Source organism: Callospermophilus lateralis, chromosome 1 (genome assembly GCF_048772815.1).
Source record: "Callospermophilus lateralis isolate mCalLat2 chromosome 1, mCalLat2.hap1, whole genome shotgun sequence".
NCBI classification, from domain to species: Eukaryota; Metazoa; Chordata; class Mammalia; order Rodentia; family Sciuridae; genus Callospermophilus; species Callospermophilus lateralis.
In genome coordinates, this window is record NC_135305.1 from 55,956,825 (window position 1) to 55,979,176 (window position 22,352).

General features: G+C 39.2%; 2 protein-coding genes across 11 annotated transcripts in view; one reads left to right on the top strand and one right to left on the bottom strand.

Moving 5' to 3' along the window:
* Srpk2 (SRSF protein kinase 2) overlaps nucleotides 1–17,848 on the top strand; it is a 243,188-nt gene extending 225,340 nt beyond the window's left edge. For 3 of the 5 annotated variants that reach the window (XM_076834818.2, XM_076834848.2, XM_076834837.2), the window contains 3 exons: nucleotides 2,684–2,753; nucleotides 3,396–3,488; nucleotides 14,662–17,848. In XM_076834818.2, coding sequence (XP_076690933.1) covers nucleotides 2,684–2,753; nucleotides 3,396–3,488; nucleotides 14,662–14,846 — 348 coding nt within the window. In that variant the 3' untranslated portion in view covers nucleotides 14,847–17,848. Of the gene's footprint in view, nucleotides 1–2,683; nucleotides 2,754–3,395; nucleotides 3,489–3,857; nucleotides 3,951–14,661 lie in introns of all 5 variants that reach the window. The other 2 variants (XM_076834856.2, XM_076834828.2) reach the window with 2 other exon arrangements.
* A 326-nt stretch (nucleotides 17,849–18,174) lies between these two features.
* Nucleotides 18,175–22,352, bottom strand: part of Kmt2e (lysine methyltransferase 2E (inactive)) — a 93,665-nt gene continuing 89,487 nt past the window's right edge. For 5 of the 6 annotated variants that reach the window (XM_076834773.2, XM_076834798.2, XM_076834779.2 and 2 more), the window contains 4 exons: nucleotides 22,233–22,321; nucleotides 21,997–22,122; nucleotides 21,735–21,832; nucleotides 18,175–20,878 (listed from right to left, as the gene is read on the bottom strand). In XM_076834773.2, the coding sequence (XP_076690888.1) occupies nucleotides 19,370–20,878; nucleotides 21,735–21,832; nucleotides 21,997–22,122; nucleotides 22,233–22,321 (1,822 nt within the window). In that variant the 3' untranslated portion in view covers nucleotides 18,175–19,369. The remainder of the gene's footprint in view (nucleotides 20,879–21,734; nucleotides 21,833–21,996; nucleotides 22,123–22,232; nucleotides 22,322–22,352) is intronic. The other variant, XM_076834805.2, reaches the window with a different exon arrangement.

Genomic DNA, 22,352 nt, shown 5'->3' on the forward strand with positions numbered 1-22,352 from the left:
CCCAGGGGCTGCATGTGGCTCCCACAGTGCTGCTAGGGCTGCTTCCAGGGGTTCTTTCTCACCAGGTGGTTGTCAGAGGATAGTTTTTCTGGGGCCAAGCCTTCATTCACTGCCTGAGGGATGCAGCTGAGAGATCCTTTTGTTTTTCCAGAGAATGTGATGTGACAGAGGAGGCAGTGTTTCCTCACTTCTACACTTTCTCTGAAGCTTGGAAATACTGCTGCAGCATATGAAATTTGACCTCATAATACTAAGCATTACCACAGTTTATTCTTGGTGGTAAAGCCTATAGTCCTTCCAGTTTTATAAATAGTATCAACTATGGCAGAAGCTCCATTAGAACTAAGAGCTGGCAGATAGTGGCTGGTGCCCATGCTGTTGTCAGGGAAGAGAGTTTTGGGCTCGAAACTGGAGAAGCATAATCAAATGAGGCAGACTAGCTGGAATATGTCAGTTGCTGGATTTATTTTCCTCTCCTTGAACTTCAGGGCCCTTCCAGATTTAATTGTGTAGTGTATGACCTAAAAATTTGGTTTGGGCAGAGGTGCTGTTTTCTGCACTTGTGGGTCATAGTTCCTGAGTAGGTAACTTTTGTGGGCTCTGTGGTGAGTCTTGGTCAATGCCATGCAATAAAGGCGACTCTGAAAACCTCAAGTTTCCTCAGCACTGGGCACATCATGGAACAAAGAGGTGAGCTTCTTATTCAGAACTGGCACTTTGACACAGGAAGTCATGAGATGAGAGGCTGTCCTGAAGAAAGCCCTCTGAGAAGACGAGGCCAAGACAGAAGGAAGAATCCAAAGTTCCCAAGTGTTAAGAAGTAAAAATGATAATAATATGGTTTATATTGGGAGTAGCTTAGTGAGTTGGAAGTAGTACTGTTTCATATTTTCATAGTTGCCAACATGAAAGGCTTTTGTGAATCACAAAGGCTGATGTTTTATTGTAACATATGTTTATTCTGTTGTGCTTATTGAATTTGTTTCAAAAACATAGTCAACATCCAGAGAATCAGAACTAGACATCATTACTGGAGCACTATCATCTTCCCTCTTCCTTAAAAAAAAATTTCTTTGATAGGCTTTTTAAAGCAAGAGTGAACCCAGGATTATGGAGGGGTAAAAGCAGAGCCACAGTTCTGCTGGAGCTACCATCCAGGCAGCTTCTCGGGCCCTCCTCCAATTAGGGAGTTCCCGTTTTCCTATTGGCTTATAAAGTATTGAATTAATTGTTTGGCAGGCTACAGAGACTCTTTGGGCCTCATGTAATCTATATATTCCACTCGAAATTGGAGACAAAAAGGAGGTGTTCCTTTCCTGATTAGGGATTGGCCCTGCTGTTATTCTTACTAGTGGAGAAGAGAGGCCCTGGGTGGGGACCCCCATGGACCCTTTCATACCTTAGTCCATCTGCAACTACTGAGATGGTTGGCTCTCCCTTTCCTGAGACTGACATGACTGTGTGCTGCTCAGACCCAGATCTCGTTGAAGGCAGGGATCCTGAGTTATGAACTGGTGCTCATCACAGGGTAAATGGCAACAGTCTTTTCAACCCTGTTTCTCTCCTGCAACTGATGCATAGTCTTTTATTCTTTTAATAATTAAAAAATAAAAGGTGTGTGTAGGGAGTGGGATGTAGTCCCATGCTAATTTTGCCCACTCTTAAGGACAGAGCTGATATGATGGACCCTTACCCAGGTAGATGAGCCCTCCTTTGAGGGGCCGTCTACTCTGGTCATTGATTGGCTGATGCCCTGCACACCTGGCTATGTTGGGGTCTCAGCAGGCGACTGGAGGGCCTCCTTGGGGAGGGCGTGGCCATTGATCCCCAAGCACCAGTGAAGAGTGGAGCTCTTTCAGAGTGGCAGTAAGTATGGGAGATATTTGAAAGGGGATTTAATGTATTCTTGAATTTGAAAACATGGTATTTGGTCAGCAGAGTAATAGCAGTTGCTGTCTTTGTATATTGTTACCAGATTAAACCCATGATCCTGAGTTTTTTCTTTGATCAAGGAAAATGGAAACAAATGACCTGCTCCACACACTGGCATGCTGAGGGGTAGCAGGTGGCAACCTGGGGAGCAGCTCTCCTGCATAACCTCAGCAGGGCTTGTAAGGTGATATGCTTCATTTGGTTCCAGGAACAGAGGAAGGTTTTTCTTGGTTCTAGGTTTTCTTTACCTTGAATCAGAGATGAAGGAAATGATGACAAGATGCTGGCAGATAATCATTAATTACTCATGTGTAAAGGTCTTTGCCTAAAGAAAGCAGCAACATCTGCTGTATAGGGACCATAGGTTAGCCTGATGGTGAGGAAAGGCCTTGTACTGGCCTGATTGAATCCTGGGTTGAGCCCTCTTTCTGCCATTTACAGAATTTGTGGCATGCTGCCACTGGGCCTGCACACAGGTGCTGCTGACTCACTGATAAGTTTGTTTCTGCTTCCTACAACGAAGAGAATTCATGGCCTTTAAATCTTCCATTGGAAGAGCTGTAAACATGTTCCTGAAGTTTCTTTGAACTTTTTGAAAGAAAGAAACAGAGATTTGAACAGTTTTAGGAGGTTCTTTTATTTGATCGAGATCCTCATAAAATGTAGATCTCTTCTGTAAGGAGAGAACTTAGAACTGCTGGTGTGGGGGCCAGTCTCTGAAGTGCTCAGCATGTTGTCTGTTGTGTCCTAGGCATTTGAGCTGGCAACAGGAGATTATTTGTTCGAACCACATTCTGGGGAAGACTATTCCAGAGATGAAGGTGAGTGTTGCCTTCTGAAGACCTCAGTCTGGGTCTACTTCTTGTCTTGAACTTCTAGAGAGTATTGTGTTTTTACTAAAATAGAGCCATGTTTTGGTTTTCAAACACCAAATTCAGATGCTTTTCTTTGGGTTTACAGTCCCTCAGTTTCAGTGAATGGGCAGTGCCTGCCTGGCACAGACAGCACTCTGCAGAGCCCTCGGGTCTCAGGCTGCTCTGCTTCTGGCCTTCCTCAGTGCAGGCACCTTGTTGGTGGGAGAGGGCAGACTGAACAATTGCAGAGCCTCTCCGGAGTCCTTTTGTCCACTGATCTGCTGCCCATTTTACTGTCCTGTTTGAGCGCTTGAGTTGAAAACCAGGGAATTCTGGCTTGAATTCCATCTGTAAGCCTGACCATCTCCATGCTTACTTGCTTGCAGTGCTGGGGTGGCCTGGGGTGAGCTGGCATCAGTCACTATGGACACTCCGGAGGGTGCCTGAGGCCTGCTAGTCCCATGAGCCTCTGCATGGATGTGCTGCAGACATTGTTGATTTGAGTCTATTTCTGATTTTTTACTAATTTTTGCTTTTTCCCCTCTTCTTTTATCCCATCCTTCCCCTTGCCCCTCCCATTCCCATATCCTTTTTTTCTCTCCTCCATAGACCACATAGCCCACATCATAGAGCTGCTAGGCAGTATCCCAAGGCACTTTGCTCTATCTGGAAAATATTCTCGGGAATTCTTCAATCGCAGAGGTAGTACCTCTTCTTTTTGAAAAGCGCCACGATGCAGACAGAAACGGAATAGCAGCTGCTGATTGTAGTGTTATGGTGACAAAGACATTTCTTCTAAATTCCAAATGCAACCCAACAGAATTCCTGTGCTGATTTAAAAGTCAATGGGAAGACCATGTTTGGCCTGTGCTGCGGTTGCCCTGTGTACTGGCCCAGTTGGGTGCCCTCCAGCTCTGGGTCCTGAATCCAGCTGCATGGGGAAAGCCTATGCTTTTGATCATTCAGGTCGCGCTCTGTTTCTGTCTGCGCGGGCGGTGGTAGTGTCTGCATGCAGTGTACTGATTAAACTGTCGTGTGTTTCTGTTTTGCTGGCAATGTTTCCCAATGCAGATCACATAGCATTGATCATTGAACTGCTGGGGAAAGTCCCTCGAAAATACGCTATGTTGGGGAAATATTCCAAGGAGTTTTTCACCAGAAAAGGTAACGGTATTTATGCAACACTAATTTCCAGCATAATCTTCTCCCAAGAGGAGAAATTGTGCATTCATGTTTGGGCAATGGAGAAAGACCTGGACTTTTACAGCTGGGGAATTCTGCTGAAGAAAGTTCTCAAGAAATAATCCTGAACCATCTGATTCTGTGGAATAAGGATTTTGTAAGAAAACAACCTTCCTAAAATCCTTTCTCTCCTCCACTTCTTACCTCTCCTACCACAGGCACCAAAACTCTGTATTCAGATATTTGTAAAAAGGATTTTAATGATTTTTAGGAAACAACCAGACTTATCTTTCCATTTCCTTTTTTCATGGACACTCTTTACTACAACAGAGGCAGCCTAGAGTCTGGACTCAGTGAATGTCTATGTGTGCTTTGTTGATCTGAGTTGTTTACAGAGGGGTCCAGAAATCCCATGTATATAAAATCTCATTTTCCTCAAGTGTTATGGCATGCTACATTATAGATGGTTTGTTTTAATGTTATAGTTCTTGCTGACCTTCCCTTAGTGTGACTCTGAAACAGTTCTTTTTTGCCCTTTGTAGTCTGCAGTTACTGATTAGTTTTATAAACCCCCTCTGCCCTGGGAATTTTGTTTCATTTTGGTACTGGGGATTGAACTCAGGGCTTGATGCATTCCAGACAAGCCTCTGCTATTGAGCTAGATCCCCAGCCCAGGAATTTTTTTTTTAAACCCCTCCCAAGTGCTGTATCATTTTGTGATGGATGTAATCAGTGCTCTTATGTCTTGTTTTTGTGTCTTCAGTTTGTTTTTGGTTGTAATATTCTTTAATAAAGATTTTTTGGGGGAGGGGGTTGAGAGTACTGGGAATTGAACCCAGGGGCACTTAACCCCTAAGCCACATCCTGAGCCCTGTTTGATATTTTATTTAGAGATAGGGTCTCATTGAGTTGCTTAGTACCTTTTCGTGGCTTTGAACTCGTGATCCTCCTGCCTCAGCCCTCTGAGCCACTAGGATTACAGGTTTGCACCACCATGCCTGGCTTCTAGCCCTTTTTATATTTTATTTAGAGGCAGGGTCTCACTGAGTTGCTTAGGGCCTCACTGAATTACTGAGACTGTCTTTGAAGCTTTAAACTCACAATTCTCTTGCCTAAGCCTTTCGAGCCACTGGGATATCAGGCGTATGCCACCTTGCTTGGCTTAATAAAAGAACTTTTAAAGTTGATTGAGTAGAACGTGGAGGTTCTAGAAATTTCTGAAATTCTCAGATACTTACCCTTTCTTTTTTAGCCAAATTTGAAGAACCAGCTTGACTTTTTATTTTTCTATGAAGAAAATTCTTACTGAGTAAAGTTCCCCTCCCTGATGCAGATAAAGTAGCTTTGCTATTAAAACTGTTCAGTGACAGATTGTGAGACTGGGGCATGTCATGGACTCTTTTGATCTTAGGTTTCCTCATCTTTCAATGGTGGATTGTTTCATGTTACAGTGTTGTTGCAAGAAGGTGTAAAAGGATGCCTGTGTGACACATGGCACAGCCAGTAGTTGTTATTGATTAGCAATAGTACTTAGAAAGTGAATGCAGTTTTCCTAGGAAAACTTTCTGAAAATATTTCAAAATGATTGAACCTAGGAAAAGCTCTGGGTTACCGTGGCCTGGGATTCATTGTGACTTGGGGAACTATGTTTATTTTAATGAAGGCAGATTCCTCCTTCCACAATTCAGAATGTTTCCAAGGCTGGTGGGATTTGGCCTGCTCCCGGACAGTGTGGCTGACTAGATTTCTCAATGGTCTCTCTCTCTGGTCAGATGGGAGCTGCATGAGAGAGTGGCTTACAACACATCATCCTGGTCTGCTGCAGTATTAGAGAGTGTTACTCACCTGATGAGTCTTCGGAGAAGAAGGAGGAGACATGAGAGGCACTAGACATAGCACCTGTTCCTCCCAACAGGCGGATGCGTGGGTTTTAGCACCAGGTCTTAGAAGCCACCTTGACCACCACAGGCATCTGGCACTGGTGTGGATTGATGGTGAAGGCATGCAGGGATTATTCTTTTGCAAGCAACAGGGATGGACTTGTTTGTTGTCAGGGGACAGTGTAGGAACCACATACTGTGTATAGGAGGGAAAGAAGGACAATAGAAAGGGACTCGAATGAAGTCTCATGAATTAAAGGGTCTCTCCTTGCAGCTGATGGTCATGGAACTGCTCATCAGGTGGCTGCTCTTAGGCTTTCATACTGTTAAATTGTGCCCTGGCCTGGATCTATGAGTTCCAAGGGTCAGACCTGCTGAATGCCAGCACAGAACCAGCAGCAACAATCACACCATTTGGCAGGAGCCCTCTTCAGAGTGATACCTGGTAAATGGAGATCGGGTGGGTTGTAGGTTTCAAAGAGATCTGCCTGTCTGTGGCCCTTCATGTATGGAAGGCAGCTTTCACATTGGACTTTCCATTAGCACCCTTGTTCCTGTGCCACCTTGTGAATGTGTAGTTATAGGTTACCATCATTGTCACATATGCTTTTGGACTTGTATGCTTTGGTTCTTTTTGAGCAGTTTGTGTCAAGGTTACCTGCAGAGTTAAAATGGATTTGTCATCCTTTGATGACAGACCAAAAACATTTGGACTTGCTGTTGACTGGTAACCAGAGTGAGTTTTCCTACCTTTGGATGTAAGGGAGAATTTCTCTGTAGGCCAGAAATCCCTGAAATGACTGGATTTGGGACTTATGTTCTTTCCTGATAATTGTTTGTTTGTAATGGCTGTGTAATGAGAAGGAATTAAGATTTTTGAAGTCACAGGAATAATATTATGATAAATGAGGAGTTATCATGCATAGATTTCACCACATCCCTAAAGATTAAGGAAATGGTTTATTGAAAGACATGTTTTGGCAAGTAGTGTGTGAATATATATTTTGGAAATAATGGGACCTGAATATATATCCATTTAAAATGTTTTCTAAAAAATACTATTGTGTTAGAACTGATAAAAGACAAAAGCAAAATTTAAAGACTCCAAAGAAGTAATAGTACTCTTCCTTAGCCAGGAAATTAAAAATTGAACTGGATTTTTGAACAGGAAACATAATTAATGCTATCTTCCTATTATGGTACTGCTGATTCCTTTAGGTGTAAACATTGGTCACCAAAGATGGTTAAGAAATGAGGGTGTTGAGGTGTGGCCCATTAGAAATCAGCAGCTCTGTAGATTTTGTTCCTGTTCTGTCCCCAAGAAGTAGGTGGTCCCTAGAAGTGTCTCAGCCCCTAAGTGACAGTTTTGGAAAGTCAGAGCAGGTAAGTGCAGCCCTCTCTGGGCAATATTCTTCTGACCCATTAATAGATACTATTTTAGTAAACATTAGGGTGTTGAGAATGGAACAGTTTACTTTAAAAAATAACTGATCATGCATGGTGGTATAATCTCAGCAATTTAGGAGGCCGAGGCAGGAGGATTACAAGTTTTAGACAAGCCTCAGCAATTTATCGAGGCCCTAAGCAACTTAGATCCTGTCTCAGAATAAAAAACAAAAAGGTACAGGATGTGGCTTTGTGGTTAAGCATCCCTAGATTCAATCCCTGGTACCCTTCCCTCCAAAAAAATTTGAAAAAAGAGAGAAGTGCAGAGTGGCAAGAAAGTATGTTCTATTTAATATTTGAGCTAAAATTTGTTGGAATGTTTTCCTTTTATTTGTTTAATTTATTTTGGTTCTGGAAATTGAAACCCCAGCCTTGGGCATGCTAGGCCAATGCCACTGAGCTATATCCCCAGCACCAGTTTGTTTTAGTTTATTTCCAGAATTACCTAAAAAGTAACAGATTCTCTTATTATTAGCTGTGAGGATCAGAACTCCGTATGGGTGTTATCCACACAGGCTAGACAGACATTATCAATTGCTGTAAAAGATTTTCACATCATCTCACTTTTATAGCTTCCATAGATAGATGCCAAGGGTGTGCATTAGAGCAATTCATGATAGTGTGGATATCCTGTGAGGACTTTGTTGCCTTTGGAAACCCTGCAAAAGACAGACATGACCTCTCTTGAGACCTTTTGGGCTCTAGAAGGCTCATTTTAGGATTCTTTGTTTTCAGTGTGAGCTTAACTATAGAAATAGCTAAGAAAAATTTTCCTTACACTAGTTATTGTCTTAAAGTTTTCGTTTCACGTACAAACTCCTTTTCACTACAATTTCATCTTAAAAACATTATTCTAAGTTTAGAAAAGTATTTTTTCCTTGGCTGTAAAAAGACCTTAGCAAAAAATTAAAAAGAAGAAAAAGAATGCCGGGCGCGGTGGTGCATGCCTGCAATCCCAGCGGCTTGCGAGGCTTAGACAGGAGGATTGCAAGTTCAAAGCCATCCTCAGCAACTGCGAGGCACTAAGCAACTCAGTGAGACCCTGTCTCTAAATAAAATACAAAACAGGGCTAGGGATGTGGCTCAGTGGTTGAGTGCCCCGGAGTTCAATCCCTGGTACAAAAAAAAAAAAGAAAGAAAACGAAAAAAGAAAGAAAGAGAAAAGAAAAGACATTAGAAGATAAGCTCTCTGAGAACTAAGATGCTCTGGTGTACAGCTGGATCTCTAGCCAAATTTAATGCCTACAACAGAGTAGATTCAGTAAATATTTGTTGATTAAATGTAAGCACCTTAACCTGTATGCATTCTTTGTTTTGGATAGAAACCTATGTGAGCTAGAAATAGAGTGAGCATATGTTCCACTTTGCCTGGGCTAGTGCTAGCGTAAAGCCTGCTGTCCTGGCATAACTACTTACCCTTGCTCATACCAGGACCTGTGCGGAGAATGCATGATAAAGGCCCCCTTGATTGGAATTGTGATGAAAGACAGGGATGCCATGTCTACAATTCTGTGCCCTGGAGGCAGAGTGCTGATAGAGAACATATAGCAAAGACATTTTATGAAATAATAAACCATAGTCCATACCACTGCTCAGTTTTTAAATTAATACTAAAAACATTTCAAAAATTTTAGCATTTATTATGCAAAAAGCAGTGAAATTGTTCAAATAATGATGAGTATCTTTTATCCAAAGTGCTTGAAACCAAAAGTGCTTCAGATTTGGATTTTTCTTAGATTTTGGAATATTTCCACAAATACTTGAAGAGATAGCTTGGGAATCTGATCCAGATGAACACAGGAAGTTCATTTGTTTCATATTATGTCTCAAACACATGACCTAAAGTTAGCTTTTTTTTTAACCTTTTTTTTTTAAGTTATTCATGGACCTTTACTTTATTTATCTATCTATATGCGGTGCTGAGAATCAAACGCAGTGCCTCACACATGGTAGGCATGTGCTCTACTACTGAGCCACAACCCCAGCCCTTGAAGGTAGTTTTAATGCAGTAATTTTAGCATACACGTGTTTTGACCACAATTTATCATATGTGGGCAGGTGTAGAATTTTCCACTTATGGTAGAAAATAAGTTTCAGATTTTTGGATTAAGGATGCTCAACCTATAATTCATCCCATTTAGTCACTCTAGTCTCTCCACCCTCAGCCTTCAGATTTGCCTGCTCTGCATATGTCATAGAATTAGAACCACATACTATGTGGTCTTTTGTATCTTTTCCACTTAGCATAATATCTTTAGAGGCTTAGCCATGTGGTAGCATGAACTCCATAGGGATGTAGCACCTTTTGTTTATCCACCCACCACTGGATAGACATTTGTTTTGTTTCTCCATTTTGGCTATTGTGAATAATGCTGATATTATTAATTTTCAAGTTTTTGTTTGGACATATGTTTTCATTTCCCTTGAATGCACATGTGTGATGGTTGAAGTACAAAGGTTTTTTTAAAATTTTTTTATTTGTTCTTTTTATATATACATGACAGTAGAGTATATTTTGACATACATACATGGAGTATAACTTATTCTAATTAGGTTCCCATTCTTGTGGTTGAATATGATGTGGAGTTACACAGGTCATGTATTCATATATGAACATAGTAAAGTTATGTCTGATTGATCCTACTGTCTTTCCTGTCTCCCATCCCTTCTCTTCATTCCCCTTTGTCTACTCCAGTGAATGAAGTAAAGAGGTTTTCATTTTGATGATTAGTTTATATACTTTTGCTTTATCTTTTTGCTTGTGCTGTAGATAGCTTACTTAAGAAATCATTACCTACTTGAAGGCCATGAAGATTTACTTTTCTTTTCTAAAAATGTTTTAGTTTTATAGTTAGGTGTCTGATCCATTTTTAGTTAATTTTTTCTATGTAACATGAGGATTTATTTTGAACACAACTATTTGTGTTTTGTATACCTATGAAGGAATTTGTTCAGATTTCTTAAATTTTGTTTCTTGCTTCGTATCACTATATATTGGTAAATTTCCTTTCTATGTATAGAATACTGGAATTTAGCATAATCATTTTATAATTACCAATATTTGCTGAAATATAGTGTCATGGATTTACCTTTTTACTCCTCCCATGTGGTATGAAGCTTCATGCATCTGTTTAATTTTGGAATATTATAATTTTATGGACAAAGTAACATTTTCCTTGATAGATCATTTAACATTCAAGAGAAATGTAAGTAATCTGGAACTGGCAAATACAGTTGCTGTCTCAAAGCCCCTACGTTAGAGAAGGAACCCTGCTACTTACTGTGTTTTCTTTGGCTCTGTTAAGACATTTCTCAGCAAATTCAGAAGCCCGAGGGGCTCTAAATTATAGCACCTGATGGCAGTCGGTGCCACCTGGCTTATGGATCTCATATGTGCATGTGTGTATGGAAGGGTGGGTACTGAGCTGATAACTTATAGTCACAGGAAAGGTTATGATGCTGAGTATTTTTTTCCAGCACTAGGGATTGAATCCCCAGGTATGTTTTACCACTGAGCAACATACCCCTGCCTTAAAAATTTTTTTGGTCCCAGGGATTGAACCCCAGGGTACTTGATCACTGAGCCACATCCCAAGCCCTTTTTATTTTGAGACAGGTTCTTGCTAAGTTGCTGGGGCTGGCCTCAAACTTGTGATCCTTCTGCCTCAGCCTCCTGAATTTCTGGGATTACAGGTTTGTTCCTCTGTGCCCAGCTGATGCTCAGTATTTTAAGAAGCAAAGGCTGAGTGCATAATATAGTGACAAAGTGCTTGCCTACCATACGTGTGTTTAATCATAAGTGTACCTATATTTAATCCTTGGTACCATAAAAAAGGAGGAGGAAAAAAAAAAACTAGAAACCTGGATTTAAAAAGTAAAAGTCATCACAATTAAGCATCTAATTATCTCCAGATTTGTTTCAGTGACATCTTTGTATATATTCTTAAGAAAAAAAAAATAAGGTAGAAATTCTTTTTCTAAATTTTTATTATACTTTTACTAATTTATTTTTATGTGGTGCTGAGGATAGAATCCAGTGCCTCACATTTGCTAGGCAAGCGCTCCACCCCTGAGCAAAAACTCCAGTCCAAGGTAAAAATTCTTTAATTTGCTAGGGAGCTGATTGGACAGTGGGGAGAAAATAGGAACCTCATCCATGACTGATACGATAGCATTTCTTCGTATTCTATCAAACATAATATTTGTACATATACTCATAAGGCATCTATATTATCCATGTTTGTTAATTTTAGAAACAGTCCTGTGTCAGTCCTGTGTTCTCTTAGGTTAGTACTCCTGTATGTTCAGTGCCTGTAGGAGTTTAGGATTTTTTTTTTTTTTTTTTGAGTATTGCATACTTTGCTGTTTTAAGTCATGTTTTTGTATACAGTTTATTATATGAGATTACCTAGCCAAAAGTATGTTAGCTATTTTAGGCTGCTCTTAGCGTATTTATTTTTTTAGTGGGGGGGACAGGAGATTGAAGCAAGGGGTGCTTTGCTGATCTACCTCCCCCACACTTTTGTTTTTTATTTTGAAAAGTGTCTCACTAAGTTGCTGAGACTGGCCTCAAATTTGTAATCCTTCTGCCTTAGCTACTCAAGTTGCTGGGATTACAGATGTGCACCACCATGCTTAGCTGCTTTGAAAATATACATCAGTTTTTAGTGTGGCTAGTTATGTGATTAAATACTTTTTCATAGCCTGTGTTCCCAGCACTGATATTGTGTACTGTGCAGTTGTTAAGGAATCTGTAGAGATACAACTTATCTTTTCATGGAAGATTGTATAGTCAATCCTTTGTATCCATGGATTCCATATCATATTTCAACCAACCACACATCAGAAATATATTTTAGAATAGCTGTGTCTCTACTCAACACATATAGACCTTTGTTCTTGTTATTATCCACTAAACAATATAACAACTGCAATAGAACATTTACATTGTATTAGGTGTATTCTAGAGATGATTTACAGTATACTGGAGAATGTGTAATATATATTGGTTAATGCAAATACTTTTTCTTCTCAGTGGTATTTGTGTCTGGGAGGTGTTCTGCAACCAATCCCTGTGGATACACAGAGATGATTATGCTTAGTTTGATATCCATTGAAGGATTTTAGTTTAGAAACTGGCACCCTCAAAAATAGATCTTTTCCTATTCTGAGCAGAATGTTTCTCAGCATTTGTATTCACCTACAAACTTTTGGAGTATGTGTTCCAAGACAGGATAACAATGTCAAGAAAGTTCTCTCCCCTTCCAGAGAACTTGTTTTTGCATATCATGTGTGAGCTGTTTTAGTTTTCTTTAGTATTTTCTGATGGGATCAATAGTCACTCTAAGATAGTCACATTACTGAAAATAGGAAGATTCAGGGAAACAACCTGACAACTAAGAAAACTGGCATTTTGGTGCATTTGCTTTCCATGTTCCTGGGTATTTAAAAATCAGTCTTGTGAATATCTGCAGAACATAGTTTTGAGCATGTTCTGATACTACCTACATTGTCCCATATGATTTCCCCCTGTGTTATTTTTCAAGTGGATGTACCTTGGTGTTTTTTAAACCACCATTCTCCCATTATTGAGCATTTGTGACTTTACAATTTTGTGAAGCATATTTGGGGGCAAAAGGTATGCTAGGGTTTTATCTCCTTAAGTTGGATTCCTAGAACTGGATTTTCTGGGTTAGAGGGATAAAAACCTTTAGTGATTCCTCAGACTTTTTTCTTAGAGACTGTTTCTTTCACAAGCAACCCCTTCCACTACTGAAATTACAGGTCTTCCTCATTAAACATAGACCTGACCTCCAGTTTAGAAGCAATGCTTAACTCAATCCCAGGGCTCACGTTGGAACCAAAATATTTTTTGGCACCTCACCCTCTTCAATAAGAAACCCTCTTGAAAGTTTCCTTAAACCAAATTCTGTGTCTAACATGATCACAAATCAGTAGACAAACTAGTCCAAAAGAGAGTGCAGCCAAGAGGAAGAGCCACTGGGAGGTAGGATTTAGGTGATTTCTGCTTTTGTTTTTTGTAATTTTTTTTAATGTTCTTTTATTTTTGTTATGCTTTTAAAGGGGGGAGGGTGTTTCTAAATTGACTTGGATAAGTGGATAGAACAAAGCAGCCCAGGCCTCCTGAGAAGACTTTCATTAGTGTAGTAGTGACTCTCTGTGGATACATGAGAAGAATTTACCTTGTAGGTTAGACTACAGCAGGTGAAAGGAAAGAGAAGACTCAGCCCTTGCCTGAGGTGCTGGGTGCTTGAATCCCTCTGTCTGCCCCACTGAGACCTGGCTGTGTGGCTGCAGGCCCTGTGGCTGGCTCTGAGGCGTGGGCACGGCATGGTGCGGTACTTCCTCTGTCTGCAGGAGCTGCTCAGGGGCCCACTCTGAGGGGCACCCAGGAGGCCTCTATATGGGCAGGGGTGGGGTGTCCTGTGAAAATTTTGAACAAAGAAAATGAGTTATTCATAATGCAATTTACCCTGACCTTTTGGCAGTTTGATTTTAAAATAACTTTTTTTTTTCTATTACGAAAAAGACCATTTACTAGCTTGTTAGTCATCTGTTAGATCAGTCAGAGTCACTTGCAACCCAGCTTTTTTGAGTAGCACTTTTTCTATTACTGCTAGCACATTTTGACCATTATAGGTTAAAGTTTATGAAGAGATGTCCTTGGACTCAGATTTTATAACAAATGAACTGTTTGGTTTAGTCTCTAAAGCTGTGTTGCCCATTCCAATAGCCACTAGCTGTGCGTGGCTGGTCAAATTTAGACGAATTAAAATGTTATTTCTTCATTGCACTAGTCACATTTCATATGTCTATTAGCCACATGTGGCCAGGGGCTTTAAAATTGGATAGCACAGATAAAAAGTACATCTTTACCATCACAAAAAGTTCTCTTTGTGCTACTCTACAAGAAAAGACTCCTTTTTCTTTGCATGATAACGTGAAGAGATAATTGTGCAAGGACTTCAAATGGTGTACATCTACAGCTTTTTCTAGGCAAGCTTGCAAATTGCCAAAGATCCCAACTTGGAGGAAAGTGGCTTTGTCAGCCTTTGGAAATGAAAACATTCTGAGCATTATCAGTGTACCTATTTAACCTAGAACTGAGGTGAATGAACTATTAATTAATCCTTATTTACATCCACCAGACTTATTTGGAATATGACATGGTCACAGTGATGATTGCTTAGGGTGGGAAACCTAGCGTTCCTTGTTGTTGCCATAAAGTGTGGAGCAGGTAGGTTGTCTGCTTCAATGAAAAGAACCCGGATGAACCAACTATGGGAAATGCAAATTTGGAGCTTTCTTGATATTGGTGTGGTTTTTCTCCTTCTTCCTCCCTGCAGGAGAACTGCGGCACATCACCAAGCTGAAGCCCTGGAGCCTCTTTGATGTACTTGTAGAAAAGTATGGCTGGCCCCATGAAGATGCTGCACAGTTTACAGATTTCCTGATCCCGATGTTAGAAATGGTTCCTGAAAAACGAGCCTCAGCTGGCGAATGCCTTCGACATCCTTGGTTGAATTCTTAGCAAATTCTACAAATATAGCATTCTGAGCTAGCAAATGTTTTCCAGTACATTGGACCTAAACGGTGACTCTCATTCTTTAACAGGATTACAAGTGAGCTGGCTTCATCCTCAGACCTTTATTTTGCTTTGAGGTACTGTTGTTTGACATTTTGCTTTTTGTGCACTGTGATCCTAGGAAAGGGTAGTCTTTGTCTTCAGCTAAGTAGTTTACTGACCATTTTCTTCTGGAAACAATAACATGTCTCTAAGCATTGTTTCTCGTGTTGTGTGACATTCAAATGTCATTTTTTTGAACGAAAAATACTTTCCCCTTTGTGTTTTGGCAGGTTTTGTAACTATTTATGAAGAAATATTTTAGCTGAGTACTATATAATTTACAATCTTAAGAAATTATCAAGTTGGAACCAAGAAATAGCAAGGAAATGTACAATTTTATCTTCTGGCAAAGGGACATCATTCCTGTATTATAGTGTATGTAAATGCACCCTTGTAAATGTTACTTTCCATTAAGTATGGGATGGGGACTCAATTTTTCAGAAAAGCTACCAAGTCCTTAGTTCTTTGTAGCCCAAGTTGCATGTAGCAGACTCACTGCTTCAAGGAGTTGTGCAAATTTTTCATTCCATAACAGTCCATTTACATTAGATTTTTAAATAAAATGGCTCTGGGTAACAAGATGTCATTCCCTATATGGCACTTTAAAAGAAGAAAAGACATGCTTCTCATTCTAAAATATACCTTATAATTGGGCAGTTCCATTTGTATTTTTGCATATTTTTTAAAGTACTTTCAAAGAAAAAAAGCGATTTCTCTTTGAAAATGTGATAGCCTGGTACCACGTTGTGTTGCCTCTTCCAAACACTGTAAGTTAAATACATGAAATTAGACAAGAGAAACATGTTCAGTGTGTGGAATGAAAAAATATATATATTTTTTGGAAAAGCATGATCGTGTTTGTCTAAACACAAGGTATGGTATATACAGTTTGCAGTGCGGTGGGAAGAATACTTTTCACAGCTCAAAGGTAACAATGATCACGTTCATTCCATAGGCAGCTTTATGTGCGGCTACAACAGCTTATACTAGCTTTTTCTTTGTCTTTCCATGAATGAGAAAATGATTTTCCCTTTGCAGGTTGCACACAGTTTTTGTTTATGCATTTCCTTAAAATTAATTGTAGAATTCAGGACACAAAATCCATTAGTAGGCAATACAATTTTAGAATGTTAATATATAGAGGTATATTTAGCCTCTTTTAGATGTCAGTGAAATGAATGTCTTTTATTTTAAATTTTACATTCATTAAGGTGCCTCTTTTTTCTTGACTTTGTCCATTAACATTTATTCATATGCCTTTGCAATAACTAGATTGTGAAAAGCTAACAAGTGTTGTAACAATAATCCATTGTTTGAGGTGCTTGCAGTTGTCTTAAAAATTAAAGTGTTTGGTTTTTTTCCAGACATTGCCTTGGTCATTGCCCTATATTTGAAGTGACAGGATCAACAAACATTTGCTTTCAGTGTCTTCCAAACTAAAAAGAATACCAACATTCCTGCTGCAGCATATGTAGTTGTAGAACATGCATTAAAGCTTACTATAAGGAAATCATTTATTTTTTGAGGGCAGAAAGTATTTAGGAAAGATGATAAGAGTATAGATTCATTACCTTCAACTTGTCATCTTTTTTATCCATGTTTCATCAAAACCATACTAACTGCATTTTAAACTTCTCAAATTTTCCTTAACAGCATTCATTCTGAGGGAACAAGAGACACAATCCTCTTAGGAACTGGCATTATATCTTAGGTTGCTGTGAGGTAGAATGAACCATTCATTGACGAGATCTTCATGCTAAGTTTTTCTAGTGAGGCTATAGGTTTCCATGTAGATTCTATGACCAGTGATGCTATTATGCACGAATTGCACTGGAAACATTTTTATAGGAGCCATAGAGTACATGTGTGTCCTCTGGGTAAGAATTTTCAAGAAGGTTAGAGTATACTTGAATGAAATTTGTCTAATGCCATTTTAGTTCATGTTAGGAAGGAAACTAATTTTAAGGTGGTATCCTTATGATAAAATAGCCTAAATACTAACTTGTTTTCTATGTAGAAACAGTTGTTCTAGAAGGAATTACATTTGTATTAGGAACTATATGGTTTTAACAGATTCTTGGTGGCTTGTTGATAAAGAATGCATACAAGGCAAAGGAGAACCACTAGTTGTGCTAAATATTGTAGCCTGCTTAGTGAACTTCATTGAATATCCTATCTTTTTTTTCCTGTGGTCCATGTGAAGTCTTCATGGAAAGTTGCAAGCAGTGGATCACATAGGTGATTATAGCCAGTTCAGAACCTGGCTGTCTGCACATTGGCCAACAGTACTGCTCAAGGGCCAAGAACAAATGGATATTAAGAACTTTAAAGGGGCATATACTTTTAGGTGAAAACTGATGTACTACTTGCTTCTTCCTGTACTTGGACCATACATAACTTATTAATGGGATAAAGTATGGGAACTTTCCATGGGCATAGAGAAACTTTATTTCTGTAGATTATTTCCTAAAATTTCATATTTTTTCTCTTTTTTAAAATGAAAGTTTGGTAGAAGACAATGTTTGAAGAATGTGTGTGTCCATCAAAGAGTCAAAGAATTTATTTTACACAGAAGCTTATGTATATATTAGTTTTGTAGTAGGCCAAAGTAGGAATTAAAAATGTTTTAGGTGGGGGCCTTCTAAAGAGATGGATATTGATATTTCACATGCCAGTTAACTTTGCTGTGTTTGAAACTATCAAGAGGGACAGATGATGTAAACTCATTTCTTCTCAAATGTTTTTTTAGTCATTAACATAAGCAGCATTTTGTTTGAAGATCAATGATGGCAAAGTTGACCTTTGTTCTTAAAGCTTATTAGGATGGAACTCTAGATAAGCTGTATTGATGCACCATCGTCAGCTAATTTTCAAAAGGAAATGGAAATTAAAATCATAAAACATGACTTAAATTACTACCAAATCTCATTCATTTTTAAGTCTATTTACTTTTTTTCTCCTAATGCACAAAATATATATAGTATACAGTGCCCAAATTATGTCAAAGTATTTGGATGCTGAAAAATATGTTGATAAAAACAGTGTCATTGCTATTGTATATACTTAATTAGTGTATACCTAAGAGGTAGGTAGACGGCATATACCTAAGAGGTAGGTAGAAGGCAAAGGCTGGGAATTTTTATTTTCAAAATTGAACCAGCATTTTATATTTAGGCAATAAAAAAGTCACTTGAGAGGCCATTTATTTTTCTTAAATAATGCCATTTCCCTTTAATTTTGTATACCCAAGCCAAATTTAAAGACACCTGTTTCACTTATCAATATTTCAGTCATGTTCTAAAATGTGCAAATTAGATATTGCTGTTTTTTAGGCAGACCAATTTTTTAAAAAAATAATTTGTAAATTGCAGTCTGTAACTCTATCGTGTGTAATGTGGTAGTGGTCTGGATTTATTGTGATGTCACATACTTAAGTAGATTTACACAGCATGGACTATTTAATTTCCTGTGATTCTTGCTGCTGCAAAAATGGCAAGTAGAAACCATGATGGGAACAACCTCTACTCCCTCTAGCTCTCCTCCTGAGGTAGTAGTCACTAAAGAAAATTTAAGTTTCTTTACAAATTATATTTGAAAACTGTAACTTTCATAAAAACAGTCAAGCAGACCCCCATCTTAGAAGTTGTACAGGACAATTTGGTAAAACTGACATAATTGTGATTTATTAACATGAATTAAAATGCCCAACCAGTGCTTCAATGTGACAGTATATTTAAAATAAAAAAGAAATGAAAGGTCATATACTGTACTACTTTCACAAAGATCACACAGTTTTGCAAAAGACTTGTCATATGTACAATGCTATATATCAAATGAAAAAAGCTGTAAGCAATTATATACGCAAAAGAAATGCAGTATTTACAGTTTGTCAGGAGACATTAGAAATCATCTATACATTAAATTACATTTTGCTTGCAAATAACTGATAAAACAAAATGAGCCATGTCCACACCAAACTATAAAAATCTGTATTGCATTTTATACCTAAGTTGCACTCACAGAACTGCTGACAAAAAAAAAAAAAAATCTTCATAGTGCCATTACTTAGCTGTGTACTTAATGCATATGTAGAAAATAATATAGAAAACATTCACTAAATGAATTTAACTGCAACAATAAAATTTAAAGATCATGTAGCATCAAATCTATTGCCAGAAAACAGCTGGAATGTTCACTTATAAAATAAAGATACCTAATACTGGCTTAGCACATTTTTTTTTTTTTTTTAAGGAATTTTAAAAAGCAAAAATGGGAAAAATACAATGAAAGAGCACTGGTTTTTGTTTTTGTTTTTTTTTTTTTATACAAAGTTTCATGTACAAGCTTTAAAAAGTACCTCAATAGGTACATATGAAATATACAGTTTATCTTACAGAACATTTTAAAAAATGTTTTTGGAGTCCATTTTAATGCCACCCTGAACCATGGTAATTGTTCTGAAACGTTGGTGGCACCTGTGCTCTGTGAATTGGAATCTGTCCAGGCACTGGCGATGCCTGCTGAGGTCCTTGCACCCCATGTGGCAGGGCCACAGAGCCAGGATGAGGACAGAACCCTGAAGCAGTAGGTGTTGGAATACTGTTTGGTCCTTGGGGCTGGAGATGAGGACCTGCAACAGGTAATGGACAATGTGGCCCTGTTCCAGAAGGCTGGTGTTGGGGTCCCGGTCCCAAAGTGGTATGATGTGTAGCTTGTGAGGGATACGGTGGTACAGCTGGATGAGCACTTGAAGGAAAAAGTGGAGGTCCTTGATGAGGTGGGTGGTGTAAAGCTTGGCCTGATGTCGTATGATGCCCAGAAGCCAAAACACTGGACGGAGGAGGGGGAGGAGGAGGCGGGGGTGCTGAATTTACAACATGCTGGTGTTGTGCTTGTAGACCTTGGAGTCCTGTGGAAGGATGGGGTGGTGGATGGTGATGAGGGGCAGGACCAGGGGGTGGAGGGGGTGGTGGTAAATGGTGTCCAGCAGTTTGAGAATGCATATGTGACCCAGGGGTGACAGCATGAACTGCCCCTACTACATGTGCTACAGAGTGTTGCTGATGGGAATTCGGCTGTTGTACAAGGTGTGGTCCTGGAGCAGGTGGTGGAGGAGGAGGGGGTGGGACGACAGCAGCAGAAGTTTGATGGTGAATGGTGGGGTTCTGAGAGGACAAAAAATGCCCGGGAGTAACATGGTGTCCTGGAACTGATTGCTGGCTTGTGGTGCCAGGAAGTGCTTGATTTGGTCCTGATGTAAACACAGTTTGTTGGGCAAGACTACCTTTGAGCTGATTATAATTCTGAAAGTTTGCAGGGGGCTGCTGGTTTTGATAATAAGACGAAGAAGGAGGCGGAGGGGGTGGGGGTGGTGGTGCCGTGCTGTTCACACTTTGTTGGTTAAACTGACTGTATGTTGCTGAAGATTGTCCTGAGGGTGTCTGTGTAAATAATGCTCCAGAAGTTGCCTGCTGAGTATTGGCTTGAAGGTTCTGTGCTGCTGGATAAAAATTTCTCTGAGGCTCTCGCTGAGGGGTTCCAACTTGAGGTGACTGTGAATGATGAGGCCTGTAGGGAGATCCTAACTGCTGTGCAGGAGGCTTTGGTGAGAGATAACCATGCTGTACAGGTGTGTGAGGCGTAGATGGCTTAGGAGGGTTTTCTATGTGGGGTGATGGAGGACAGTGCAACTTCGTTGGTGCAGAAGGCAGCTTTTGTGAAAGTTGCTCAGATGAACTGCGAACATGTGGCTGAGGAGGATGGTTCTTTGAAAGTGCTTGGGTGTTATTTGATAGCTGTTTTTGTTGGAGCTCTGTTTTTAGGTGAACACTGTTCTCAGCTTCTGATACAATAACTGTTGTCTCCCAATGGGGATCTGGTTTTGTGAGTATTTTCCCATGTGGTTGAGCAGGAATTACAGGTCCCGGTGAACCAGGCTATGAAGAGAAAACAAATAAACTTGATATATTATATAAACTTAAGAAACATTTTATGAACCTTGAGTTTTATTCTTGTTGGTTTAATATGTTAAATTTTAAAAGGGGGAAGGAAATGTAGGGTTGAGAAGTCAACAAATGAGGCTTGAGATGTTGCAAGGCCAGTTTCTGTGAGTAGTTTCAACAAATTCCGGTGAGTGTACAGTGAATTTTACTGAAGACAAGTTGAGGAAATTAGTCTGCATTTTTCTGTAAGGAGAAAGACCCATTTTGGAGTCTTACTTTAACCAACACTCTTCAGGATTAAGTTCCATAACTGAATACTCTATCCAGGGCATAAATTGGTTTGGGTAAATAAACTTGCTTTCTTGGACCATTTTGATTTTTAATACCTTTTCATTTTCCTTGTAAACTGTTCACACGTAAATAATCCAAAAGATCTTTTTGTTGTTAAAATACGAAAACCAATCTTAAGATTCCATATCTTCTTTCCCAGTGATTTACCTGACACATCAGATTATCATTCCTCTACATGAATTTTCACCTGACCTTTTGTTTTTAGAGAATTGACTAGGTATGTATTTCATGAAGTTATGAGTTTCCTAGATACCACTAGAACAGAGGTGAACTTTTTTAAAAAAACGTAAGTTTTAAAAGTTTGCCTAGAAAACTTGAGTGTTTGATCCAAATTGTCTGTCAGTCTCAGTGACAGACCAAATAAAATATTAAACACAACTGAGTACGTTCAGAAGGAAGAATCCAGAAATCATAAACTGATACTGCTGTAGAAAAAAAAATTGCCTGCATATTACCATCAACTTTTCTGAATGGCCATGTTCAAAGTCTTTATTATTACCTTGCTCATTTTTGAAGGGCTTTTACAAGTGTTTTGAGAAGTATCTGGGGATGGACATTCATTTGTAGGTGTGGGTTCTGGATTTTCAGAGTCAGGGTCTGTAAAACAGAAGAAACTATGGTAAATGTAACATTACATGATAAATACTGCCTTTTATTGACACCACAAAACGATGTACCTTCTATTACTCAAAGCAACTTTTTTTCTGATTCAAAAAGGTGTTTAAAACAATATAGCCATGATAGGTCATCTGCTTACTGACCTTCCATGAGTTCACTGAAAGAAGGGGCTAGGCCTTTAGCTTGCAACTGGGAAATGTGATTTGAATGAGATGAAGGTGAAGACTGAACATGACTCGGTGAACATGAGACACAAGGTGATTCTCCCCCTAGAGATGAAGCAGAGCAGTAACCAAAGAGAATATTAGAGCTTACAAAGAACAAGGGTGCAGGGTGATCAGCTGTCTCCACTTTTTGGTGAAAGAACAAGCTTACTTACCACTGTCTTTATCTTTTCGGTGATCACTAAGAAGTAAAGCTCTCTGGTAACTCCTTTCTCTCACTTGTTCCACTGAAGTGGAGGCAGTCCTTTAAAATAAAATTAGTTCATCCTTAATTC